Source organism: Oryzias latipes, chromosome 23 (genome assembly GCF_053564925.1).
Source record: "Oryzias latipes strain Hd-rR chromosome 23, Olatipes_Hd-rR_3.1".
NCBI lineage: Eukaryota > Metazoa > Chordata > Actinopteri > Beloniformes > Adrianichthyidae > Oryzias > Oryzias latipes.
The window spans coordinates 25,649,398-25,662,375 of record NC_136259.1 but is presented as its reverse complement, the minus strand read 5'-3'; the positions used below and the strand labels follow the sequence as shown (position 1 = coordinate 25,662,375).

Here is a 12,978-nt window from a genome sequence, read left to right as displayed (position 1 = left end):
TTGAGGAGGTTCTGGGCATGAACAGAAACAGAGGTGGACGCTGAAGCACAGCAGCCTCTAGATCCAGTGGGACATGACGTGTCTCATGCCGTGTGGATGACCTGATGTTGGGGAAGTTCTCTCTTCTGGATCCACAAACCGGAGGGTTGAGGCCCGACAGGAAGTCTGTACGTGATCCACGCTCAGAGTTGAGGCGGATCCCCGCTGGTCTGTGGTGCGTCTGCGTTCCTCGTCCGTCCCTTCACACCGCAACGCAGGCTTTACAATCTGTTGATGCGCCAAATTCACAGCAAAATGCCGGAGAACTGGTTTCAAAATAAAGGCTTCTGTTGTACTTTAAAAATAAATCTTGATAGGACTGAATTTCATATTTACGGTGACGTGTTGACGCGATGACGCAGGTTTACACCAGGAAGAACGCCACCATGGACGACGACGGTATAAGTGTGGAGGTTCAGAAACATTTAGGGCTCAAAACATTGACTTCACGAGGACTCAGAGGGATGGGCGTGGCCTGTTACCGTGGCGTTTTGTCATTTAGGGTTTGGATGAGCTAACTGGAGAGCAGAACAGAAAACACAGATTTTTGGATTCTGGCTTAGAACAAAATCATTGTAATAAGGATGCTTTAAATGAGTGAGTTAGAATTCAGACAAACCTCCTCGCCTGCATCACCCAGTGGTCAGGTGAGGTAACTGCAAGCATGAATCACCTGAAGGCAGCATTCAGACATGACCAACGGAGAAGCTGCCTAAAAACAGCTGCATTCACTCCAGTTTTAGGCTCCAAAGGGTTTTAAAAGTGTAATCAATAATTTTGACTAGAGTTTCTCATTTCTTTGCACAAATGAAAGAAGACTGTGGTTTGATGGGATAAATGCTGCATATTTTTCATATCTGAACTAAATCTGCAGATAAAATGATTTCAAACATCTCATTTCCTTTTCTCTCCAAACGGGTAAATAAACGGTGTTTGGCAGACATGTGTTTGTCACGGCACTGTTCTTCTTTTTTGTTTTGTCACGTCTTCTATCTTCTTTTCTGCTCACAAACAGTAAAGACAGCGATGACGCCTTCCTGTTTGAGAGGATTTCAGAGGAGATCATGCAGGAAAAACATTGTCGATGTAATCAGCAGAGCAGGACCTGTCTGTGCGAGTGAACAGCAATCAGCTGGAGGTCACCCGAAGGTCAGAGGACCTCGAACCTGAGCTCTGCTCCTCCTTGGATGTGGAAATGAGTTTAACCACGGAAGAGCGCCGAGGCGGTCGGATGGCGCCTCAGGAAACCACCTGAAGGCTGAAGCGTCTTCTGGAATCCATGATCTACCTGCTGATCCCCCAGGAATGTGAAGAACACAAATGTTTCCCAGATCTTCACAGAGATGAGAGCTCCTCCCATGGGGGAGGAGCCAGGGGAGGCCCCTCCCCCACGGAAACAGGTGCGGCTCATTTATGAGCTGCTGTTATTGCTGCTGCCTTCAGAGAGCTGCAAGCGTCAACATCATGGCTGTGAACAAGTGCATCAAAACGCTGCTCATCCTCTTCAACGTCCTCTTCTGGGTGAGTGTGAGGGTCTCCTCCTGGGCTGGTGGAGGTGGAGGAGGAGGTGGTGTTTCCTTCATTCTGTGGAGCAGGTGGGGCTGCTTCTCCCTCCTCAGGCTTTCAGGGTGGGGCAGAAACTCGGGACCCGACTCGGAGGAGTTCCGGCTGAGGAGTTTCGGTGATCCTCGTTGGGGTTTCTGTGTTCATCTGAGGAGAAACTGCTGCTCCTCGTGAGCCTGAGGAGGTGAAGCAGGAGGTCAGAGGTCCTGAAAACTCAGGGGACTCGGTTCCTGAGGACTGGACCTGCTTTTGGATCCTTCTTTCTCCAGCTTCAGTCGTTTAGAGTGAAATCTTAAACCTGTTTTGTTTTTCCACTAAGAACTGGAAAAACTGGCTCAGGATGGACTAGTGTTTTAGGAGCCTGGGGGGTGTGACTCTTACATGGACACATGTTTCTATAAAGATCCAGTTATGACGGTTTTTTTGAGTCTATTGCCTTTTTTTTAATTATATTTGCACTGAAACAGGAACCAGCAAGTGGACCTTTTTGACCGTAGGAACCTGAAATCCTGCTGTGAAGCAGTTCAACGTCATCGGCTGCAGTTTCACCTCATGATGCCTGAATTTCTTTACAGCTAGAAAACTATTTGAAGTGTTTTTAATTTCACATAGATGCTAAATTCTGGTCATTTTGTAGTTGAAGGGTTTTGGTGCATATTTGCATCAGTCAGTCCGTGCCGATCCGTGCCAGAACCTTGTTCTTGTGGTCTAAAAGCACAGAACGGAGCAGTAAACCAGCCGCTCTCTGGTTCTGTCTGAGGTGTTCCTCCGAAACGTTTGGGTCCCTTCATGGTTCAGACGCATAACTGTCCTGGTTGATCACCTTGTTTCTCAGACGGATCAGCTGTGCAGGTTTTTCTGGACGTTTCGGGGTTTCTTGAGGAAACTGCATCCTTAACTCTCTGTTGGTTCCTCCCTAACTGTGGAGAACCATCCTGACTGCAGGTGAAGCGTTTATCTGACACGATTTATAACACTTTCTTATTTAAAGTGTCATTTAGATTGAATTTGTTGGTAAATTGAGTGTGATCTGGTTTGAAGGCTTTCCATTAAAAAGAACAGCCCTGTCAGATCTGTAAATGTACCGTCTCACTAACCCAGTTCTATTCCATGTTAAGTAGCTCCGCCCACTTCCCCGGCTATGTTGGTGTCATGAAACCAAAGCCTGTTTTGTGGCTGACTCTAAACGAGTCTCGATTACAAACCAGCTTTTGACATGACGGATAACGGTCACATTATTTTCTAAACAGGTTTAAAAAATATTCAAAAGAAAAAACATTTTATTTTTATCAGTGAAAAATCTGCCAATAGATCCGGCAGAATTTGTTTTGGTGAGATTTCCTAAAATAAGTTGATTTTTGTGATCAAATTTGTGATTTTTCTGCACGTTTAGGACAAACTTTAATATTGAAAACAGTCATTTTTAGGTCTGTTGCTCTGATATTTGAAAATATTGTCTTGAAATAATAGTGTTTAAAAATAAAATAAGTTGTATGTACATTTATACAGATGCTTAACCCCCCCCCCCCATCCTCTTAAAAGTCAAACAGTCCTCGTTCCTCGTCTAATTAAAGTAATTTTATGTAAATTGAGTAGAAAAACTAATTTCAGTAGAAATACTAAATGTTTTCAAAATCAAAAGGACTTGATGTTCAAGACTTCTCAAAACAATATTTTACTAAAAAAGTGAAGTTAATTTTCTTATCTGAAGTGTAAATATTTAAACGTTAAACTACAAAAACGTTGTGAGCAGATCACGCCAACGTCACCACAGAATCATTACCGATGCTTTGGACTGGAGAAAAAACTTGATTTAAAAACAAACTGGTTTGACTACAATCTTCATTCCATTAAAACGGAGGTTCCAGGTTTTGACAGCTTCTGACTTTCAGAAGATTCTAGTTTTTGGGATCAATTGGACATTTTCCTCCCATAAACCAACATAATCGGCATAAATCTCGCCGTGACATGGGCGCACATTCTTTAGATCACCAGCAGTGACAAAATGTGACCATGAAGGTGGAGGATGAGCTAATCTCAGATTTAGGTCTCTGCTGGGGTGGGGGCGGGTTCCCACCCAGAAACCTGTAGTGACATGATCTGCAGCTTCAGCAGTGAATTTTTAAGTGAGGGGAAGGGCTAAACGGCTGGATGAAGACGAGCTTTCTGACTGTATTCTGGCTTAAATTCTTGGTTTTTGTGCTTTGGTTGGAGGTTTGTGGAGGAGGCAGATTATTGCGTAATCCCAGCTGTGGGGCAAGAATTTCGTGGGTTAGTTTCTGTCCCGGTTATGACAGAACCCGTCTCTGAATCGGCCTTCATGGTTGGAGACCGCAAAGAAAACTTCTCAACCTGAACCGATTTGAAAATGATGAAAACGGTCGATCTGACTCCAAAACGATTTGGAACAAACCTGGACTGACATGGAAACGAGTCTGATGTAATCTATGAACATCGGTTGATCCAAAAGTATGAGTTTTTTTTTCTATATCAAACCAGTTGGTCTTTATCTCCTGTAGCCCCGCCCACTTCCTCCATTCTGTCAGTTCCTTCGACTCGTCATGAAAATGGAGACTAAATATGAGTATCATTAAAACCAGCCTCCAGTTTAGCAGAGTTTGAAGTAAAATACCAAAGAAACGCACGACACGATCATGTGACCTATTCATATTTTCCTCGTTGGATGTTCAGTCATTTTTTATTTTTTCACAACAGACCAAACTGTTGAGAGCTCAACAAGTGATAAAAAACGTCCCAAATCATAGAAGTCGGTCGTCTTGAACACGTTTCAGGTCTCAGACCGGTTAAATGTCAGACATTAATTTCAGGGATCAGCCTGTACAAGGCTGAAGTGGACGTCCCTTAAGTTTTCCCTTAACCTTTGAGGGTTAAGTTGATCCTCTGTAAAATATCAGTTTAAACTTAGCAGGGACCATTCTAATGGGATTTAGATTTGTCCATAACTGTCAAAGTGGAAGCTAAAAGATTGAAATCTACGAATTCCTGTAAATACACAATTTGAACATTATTAGCAGGATCCTCATAACTGCAGGTGGCTAAATATCCAGCATTATTATGGTCTGTGCCACCAACTCTCAGAATAAATCCATATTTGTATTAAAGCCTCCTGATTATTTTTCTGTTAAATGCATCTTTTATTTTGAAGGGGACGTTTTTTCTTCTGTTTCCTCTTACCTTTGTTTTTGGTTAGCTTCAGTTTATGGAGAAGCCAGTAGTTTTCCCAAATTAAAACTTCCTTCAGAATTTTCTGTGGGGCCCGGTACCAACAGTCCCAGCGACCGGACCGGGTCCACGTTCAGAGAACAGCTGCTTTAGGTCACTCTATGGTGCATTTCCATCATTTTGGACGTGCAGACACTCTGTACATGTGGTTTTCCCAACAGGTGTTTTACTCAACATCAGTGCTGCTCTTGTGGGTAACTATAGTAACTATTTCCCATAATGCCCCCAATATAAATGTAAAATTCTTTGATGTACTTTCGTCACTTTAAAGCGCTGTGTTGGGCCTCATTGCTAGATGGATATTGTAGTCAGATTACTTTGAAATAAGTCTGCGTTCTCTGGTGACTGTTTCAGTCTGAGGGTCACGTTTGGAGCCGTGTTTCTGTGACCTTTGTCTAAATGTCTGGTTTTGAGTTCCGCTCAAAACCAGACATTACTTTAGTGAAAACGTGATTACATGGCGCCTGCAGAGGAACTGCTGTGACTTGAAGGTCACCTTCCACGTTTCACTGCAGGGTGTGGCTCCTCAGGTCCTTCTCCGCCCTGAAAAATGCCGTTCAGCAGGTTTTTTTTTTTCCACTGCGGCGCTTGAATGAGAAGATCCTCTCTGAACAAACACGGTAAAAGAACAAAGCAAACCTGCAGGAATTCCCTCCATTCCTGCAGACAGCTGCCTGGAAAACGATTGATCTTCAGATCTTTCTCCAGGATCAATAAAAGATTCCCGTTATCGCTCCAGTCTGTTCAGACGTCTGCTGGTAGCACACGGATGCTGCGGCAGAAGCTGAAGCCAGCAGAGCCGCTGTGGTTGCACAGGTTCTGCTGGTGAAGCCGGAGCGGCTGCGTTGAAGCGTCATGGGTGGAATGAGTCACCCACTCGGGTGGAGTGGGTGTTTGGGGCGCCCGTCATTCATAGAAGCCACGATGGAATCCATGGTCACCTCCTTCAGGGTCTTTGAACGAGTGCCGGGAGCTTTGGGTTTAACAGGAAGTTGACTTTAACTCTGATCATCAGTTTTTGATGATCGGGCCCAGAAAGCCCGAGTTTTAAATCCGAACCGTTGAATCTGATTAACACAAAAACCAAATCCAGCTTCTACAAAAACGTTTTGTTTCTTCAGACCAGACGCATTTAATTGGCTTTAAGGGAACCAGACTCCAGCACAAACTTTCAGTCTGATACCCCCAAGCGGTCCGGGACCAGGACCCGTCTTTGGAGGTGGTCTCGGCTCGTTTCGGGCATTATGGGATGTATACGGTAAAAAGGAAGCAACCACAATGATGAGACACAGCAACTCATTGAAATGTGATGGGATGAATACTGACTCGGTAAAACCATTTTGAACGTGATCCACGTCGCATCTCGCCATTTCCTGTGGTGGACTCTTACCAGCGTTCCTCCTTAGCCGGCGTCTCCTCCGTAACCGCCATCCAGCCTGATTCTGCCAAACAGTGAAAAGTGTCGTACCTGACGTTAATACAGACGTTCAGAATCGGTCATAAAAATATCCAGTTAGAATCGGTAAACTATCACAACAAAGACTGCAAAGCTTACGCCTTCCATCATTTCTGCCTCTAGTCGCTTTGCCCCGCCCTCGTAATTCCTGGCCAATGACGGAAGAGAACTTTAGTCACGTGGTTCAGGACTCTCTCCGGACCAGCTGACCTTGAATACACCCTTGTTGACCTGTTCTGTTCATTTTCTTTGAAAGCGTTCTCAGTGGTCTTTTATTTATAATGATGCTGTTTTTAAGCACAAATCTAAACCTGTTGTTTTCTATGACATAGTTTCTGCAGAGCGGTGTTAGGGACTGTTGGCGTAGATCTCACCTGAGCTGGCATCTGTTTCGCGTTGATTTGGATAAAGAAATGCTACTTTTTAAGCTTAATTCTATTTATAAATGTCCTCTGTGATCAGAAAGATATGGAGTCCTATACTGTTCATAATTAAATAAATATGACCTCATGCAAATAGAAAATCAACCAATAAATCTCTCATAAATATATAAAAAGATCATGAAATTGTGAAAAACCTGCACACAGATTTTAAATTAGCCTATATATTATTCAATATATTTCATTTTGCTTTAAAAACCTTTTCATTATTTTAAAACAGCGTTTTAAAATATTCATTTTAATCATGTGGAATATTATAATTCTACGTCTTTTTTCAGAACCTTGGATTTCAAAATCAATATTTTCCAAAGTAGCTTTGTTTTTATTTCATGTTGCTGTTTTTCACAATGGCTTATTTATTTAATGAAGAGCATTTTCAGGAGAATGGGTCTGTCAATCAAACTAGACAAGGCGGGGACACTTTTGTGATTGGCTACTCCTTTACTCAGACATGAGCAGCAGCACCCTGACTACATCGAACGAAGATGCTTCAGCAAACGTGACGGCGCAATGCACACCCCTCAACACTAGGGGGAGTATGCACCTCAACACATCCAGTGTTACCAGAAATTGGGCAGATTTGGTTCTAAATTTGCGGATAAAATTGGCTTTGGGTGAGTGTGCATAATTCGGGTGATTTTTGTGGTCGGTTCGGCGGTTTTCATCTTCTCTTTAACATCTAGTAGTGGTCTAAGTTAGGCTGGGTGGCTGTTGGAGTTCCACTAAGCTTCTATGAATTGGAGTTCCATGAACGCACCATGCCGCGTGTGGGAGGAGCTACCAGCTAATGTTTTTGCCTGATAGCCAAATGGAGCTGTGGCTGTGCTTATCTCAGTAAAAATGCATGGATGCACATGGAGAATGTTAAGAGATCAGGTTTATTTATTTTGAATAGTTCCACATGATAACGTTTCCATGTTTGAGTTCAGGAGATCATCCCAGAGAGTCTCTGCTTCAGGTCCTGCAGTCAAACTACGTCTTAAATTACGTGGAAATTCGAGCGCCCAGCGCAAGAGTGTGTGTGAGCGCAAGTTAAGGGTCTATTGCTCAGTTCCCCGGAAAAGTATTAATAAAAACATGTTTCCTCCAAACTAGTATAGAGACTGGTTCTTTTATTAACTCGCTCTGGAAGCGTCAGAACGGGGAAGTGAACCCCAAATCAATCCCGGATCTCCGCTATTTTCCAACCACGGTCAGAAACGACATCGCAGGAAAGGTTCAACAATTTCCCCGAGAGGGAAAAATAAAATCAGAGGACCTGATTATAATCGTTGTCTCATTGAAAATAGAAAAATATCATAAGGTTCAGGAGGCCTGAGCAGGCTTGTTCCGCTTTGCGCGGCTGCCTGGTCTGACTCTGTCGGTCTGCCAGCTCGCCTCCTGTGAGCCGACACAGCATGAAGCACGATGTGAGCTCTGAGAGAATGGCGTAAGAATGAGGAGTGTTTCAACGGGGGACTTCAAGATGTGGACCACCGGAGCTCCTCTGTGGTTTGGTCCACACAAACCCTCAAACTACAAAAACAGAGTCATCCATGTTTGCATCTTCTGTGCAGACAAATAGTTTGTCTCTATTTGATCTCTAATGTCAGCAAAGCCGTGTGGATATCGCTGAAATATGTCTTTGACTGGCACACCGCTGAGCGCGTATCGAGGAATATGAGTCTATTTCCATGGATCAGTCAATGAGCGTTTAGATCCCGCCCACTTTCACTGACAGACAGACTCATTCTCCTGAAAATGCTCTTCATTAAATAAATAAGTCATTGTGAAAAACAGCAACATGAAATAAAAACAAAGCTACTTTGGAAAATATTGATTTTGAAATGCCAGCTTCTGAAAAAAGACAGAATTATAATAATATTCAACATGATTAAAAATGAATTTTTTAAAATGCTGTTATAAAATATTGAACAGGTTTTTAAAGCAAAATGAAATATATTTAATAATATAATGGCTAATTTAAAATCTGTGTGCAGGTTTTTTACAATTTCATGATCTTTTATACATTTATGAGAGATTTATTGGTTGTTTATTTGCATGAGGTCATATCAATTTATTTAATTAAATATTTATTTATTTAATTATGAACAGTATAGGACTCCATAGAAAGATGCCACAAAAACATTTTAAACATTTTTTATTACACCTTTTTTAAATAAGTTAACTTATTTACTGATGAAAACTAAAATCCATCAGAACTTTCCTCCTGTTCTCTACAAATCCGCTTCTTTTTCCACCAAGAATCTCTTCAAAACGTCACGTCTGCAGTTCTCTGATCAGGCAGCAGATGGCGCCATATTTCACCTCAAATGTCCCCCTTTTCCCCCTCAGCTTTGCGGCTGCGTCATCCTGGGAGTCGGCATCTACCTGAAGGTGACCAAAGATGGAAATCAGGTAAAGTGGGCGGGATCCTCATCAAAGATGCAGTTTTATGACTTTTTCCTCTTTTATTAGCAAAAACGGTTTGACATCTTCCTTCCAGTTGACCAACTCCGCCCTTCCTGGCGTGGACCTGATGATTGCCATCGGCGTCATCGTCTTTGTTCTGGCCTTCCTGGGCTGCTTGGGTGCCTACAAAGAGAGTCGGTGCATGCTGATGATGGTGGGTTCCTGAGACCACGCCTTCTCACAGCCGGTTTAACTGAAAGCTGCTGTTGAACAGATTTTTTTATTTTTTTATCTCAGTTCTTCATCTTCCTTCTTGTCATCTTCACCCTCCTCCTGGCGGCAGGAATTCTGGGAGCTGTAGGCGAGAAGACGGTGAGTTAGAAAGTAAGCGTCAGCCGCCTCCCTACCTGCACGCAGGTGCAAACTAAACGGCTGTTGGTCTGCAGGTCAACGACTGGGTGAGGAAGGAACTGCAGAAGTTGACTCCTCTGTCCAACCAGCCGGACTCGGTGAAGAAAGACCTGGAGGCGCTGCAGGCTGAGGTACCGCAGACGCCACCTGTAGACTAAACGGAGGCTTTGGGCTGAACATTTGATCATTTTCTACAGGTCTGAAGGTTGCAAAGTTTCGGAAAAAGCAGTTTCTTTTCTTTTCTTTTCTAAATGTAAATGACATTTTTTCTGGAGAGGCGGAGCTTAAATGCTGCTGCATCTCAGCAACCGTTAATGTTTCACCAAAACGTTTCTGCTGATCTTTCACAGCTCCAAAAAAACAAAATAAATACATTTCTTTCAAACTAGTCCTGAAGCAGAAAGAGTTGAACCGGAATTAATTTCTATTTGCTAGTCATGTGTGGATAAAAGCCGGTCTGTTACAACCCTGCTCAAGGGCACCGAGGTACGGTGACCCTGAAGGTCAAATCACACAAACGAACCACTTGACTCAAAAAAAAAAAAGGTATTCAAGATTGAAGTGACAACTTTAAAAAGCAAAACAAGCAATCAAATGCAGTTTGTTAGAAATCAAAACAGACTTTCAGAAAAGAAAATGAGATCAGAATCAGAAAAACCTCATTGATCCCACCTGTATGAAAGTTGTTTGTTAATGTAATGAAACGTAAACTTAACAAAAGAAATTTCCAGAAATCAAAAAATGTTGGAAAAACAAAACCAACATTAAGAGGCGGCTACTATGGGACATCGCTGATTGGATGAAGACATTCCAGTAAGTTTTAAAGGAGTTTTTAAAGTCCATCCACTAAGGTTTCTGGATGATTAGAGTATTTCCAGTATTGCTTCATGACAAATCAGGTCAAATGATGGCCAAACGTCATCCTCCAATCAGCAACGACCTGTTTTATCTACCTTTTCTGGTTCCTTTTTTTTTTTCATTTTGATTTCTGAACATTACTTTAATCTGAAACTCTTTATTTTGCTCTTGTTTTTGATTTTTAAAATGTAATATTTCTCTGTGATTTTTAGCCCAATTATTTATGAATCTACAGAGTTAAGAAGATAAAATCGTTGATGGTTTATAAAAAAAAATAGATATTAAAATGCATTTTGGCAAAAATGGCTCCAATGCATTGTGGTCTATATTCACCGATCTAGTGAGCATGGATGCACACTGGTTTTTCAGAGACTTCTGGGAAATTTCTAGGGCTCTGGATTTTGGAATTGTAGATTCAGAAAATGGAGAACACTCTATCTAGTGCACTATGTAGTGAGGAGGGAAGGAATTCGGACACTAACTATATGTCCCTCCTCTGCACCTTTAACCTGTAGAGCAGACATGAACTCCACCCAAATAAGTCTTTAACATCTGTCAGACTGGATGTTTGGCACTGGCTCAGATCTGGAAGCTGTTCCAGTCCAGAACCCTAAGAACCATGAAGTGATCTGTTCTCTTCCCTCCAGCTGAAGTGCTGTGGGATCATCCAAGGACCCGCTGACTGGACCAAGCCTCCAGCTTCCTGCTTCTGCAACGGCACTGACACCACCACCACCTGCAAAGGCGGCATCTACCAGACGGTGAGGGACATCCGACCTGCGCCGGTAAGCGAGTGACGGCAGGCTGACTGACGTGTTGTCTCTGAATCTGCAGCCCTGCGCCGATCAAATCATCAATCTGATGAAACAAAACATGAAGGTGGTGCTGGGGATCTCCTTCGCCATCGCCATCATCATGGTGAGTTTGCACGTCGCCGGGCTTTGGACTGGTCCCAGAACGGCTCTGTATCTCCAGATCTGATCCTTGAATGACAAGCTGAAGGTCTGTTGCCTCCAGTCTGGACCTGAGAGGTTCTGAGTGAAGGCTGGAGGCCCCCCCTCCTCATTAAGGCGTTCAGAGAGGGAATCTGGAGTAAATGAGTCTGTCGTCATGGCAACCTGAAATGCTGACTTTTTGTAATTTTGCACATTTTGAGTTTTCAGAGAACCATTAGGTTGGAATTTAAAATCAATTGTCAGATTGTTGTCGTTCTGAGCTCTAGAAGGCAGCAGATCTGAGGTCAGAGGTCATGAGATGTTCTTCAGGAACTGTTTTTAGGAATCCAAGTCATGAACATTTAAATTTCCTCACAGCTTACTGATGCGCAGATGAAGTTCCAGATGTTCTGATCAACATCTGTGTTTCTCTGCAGATCCTCGGCATGATTTTCTCCATGATGATCTACTGCCAAATCGGCAGGAAGGAGGGCCCGACGCATTAATGAGGACCCCCCCGACCCCCTGCCGACCTCAGTCAGCGCTGCTGTGATTAAGCTTTTATTCTGAAAGGGCATTCTGGTGAACGGAGTCCCGGGGATGACGATAACGCAGCAAGGCTTTGTGTTTTCACCCATTTGGAACAAACGCAGAGAACATCCATCAATTATTTATACTTCAGTCAATTCTAGTTGAGTTGGTTAATGTTGGACTTTTGTCCTAAAATCGTAACATCCCAGCACTGACCACACGGGACGGACCTCGTTTTTCTCTTCTTTTCTAGTTTTAGGTGTTTTTAGTTTTTCCAGAGTATTTGACCTTTAAAGCAAAAGCCTTTTTTTTGATTAATAGCTAAATTTCTCGTTTCATTTGTTTAAAATAAATCTTCCTTCTATACAGTAAAGCTGAGCTTTTGCTGGACTCAGATTTTTAGACTAACGGCGTTTGTTAAAGGCGTTTTTTTTTTTTAATTTTTATTAAGGAGAACAAAAACACGTGACTTTGTTACAACTTTGCTTTTCAATAAATGTTTAAATTTTGTGGCCGTTGCATGAAAATATAAATAAAATTTTTAAAGCACCACATTTTCCTGCACTTTTTTTTTTCTATTGAATTATCACCATGACAACGTGATTTTTAGGCTCTTTGCTGCAGATAATAGAAACAAAATGTTTTCCAAAAGGATTTCATGAGGATCTCAGTTTCTGATCCTGTGACCAAGCTGTCCTGGTTTTAGTCCGCCTGTAGTTGTGGGCGGGGCAATGACGGTTAGCGTTCCCATTTTTAATGATGGTTCCAAACAAACGGATTACATGAAGTAATCAGAGTAGGGACAGTAGACGGCACAGTTCGAGGATGGTGTGAGGAGTTGCAGCCCCATCCAGTTCTTTCCACGGTTGTTCCTCTGAGCAGCAGGATGTGCTTTGGAGTGAGAACTTCCAAGTCTTGGGTCCCGGTGTTATCTGAATCTAAGTGTGACCATTTAGATTCAGTTGGGAAGTTTTTGTTATCCGGTGTTTGCTGGTGTAGGACGGAGACGTTCCCAAACATCCAAACTGTTTCGTGGAGTTTGTGTAATCGTGTGACACAAAACCGGAGGATAGATGGGAGGAGCATCCAGCGTGCTTTCCTTAACCCAAGG

The 12,978-nt window shown here is 42.8% G+C and overlaps 1 protein-coding gene across 1 annotated transcript; it reads left to right on the top strand.

Annotated features, from left to right (window-relative positions):
• Positions 1-1,054: 1,054 nt before the first annotated feature.
• On the top strand, positions 1,055-12,421 carry tspan9b (tetraspanin 9b). The gene is made up of 8 exons (XM_078942047.1): positions 1,055-1,560; positions 9,076-9,138; positions 9,227-9,346; positions 9,430-9,504; positions 9,579-9,674; positions 11,049-11,162; positions 11,236-11,319; positions 11,774-12,421. The coding sequence occupies exons 1-8, from the start codon at positions 1,453-1,455 to the stop codon at positions 11,840-11,842; spliced, it is 729 nt and encodes a 242-aa protein (XP_078798173.1). The 5' UTR covers positions 1,055-1,452; the 3' UTR covers positions 11,843-12,421.
• Positions 12,422-12,978: the final 557 nt, after the last annotated feature.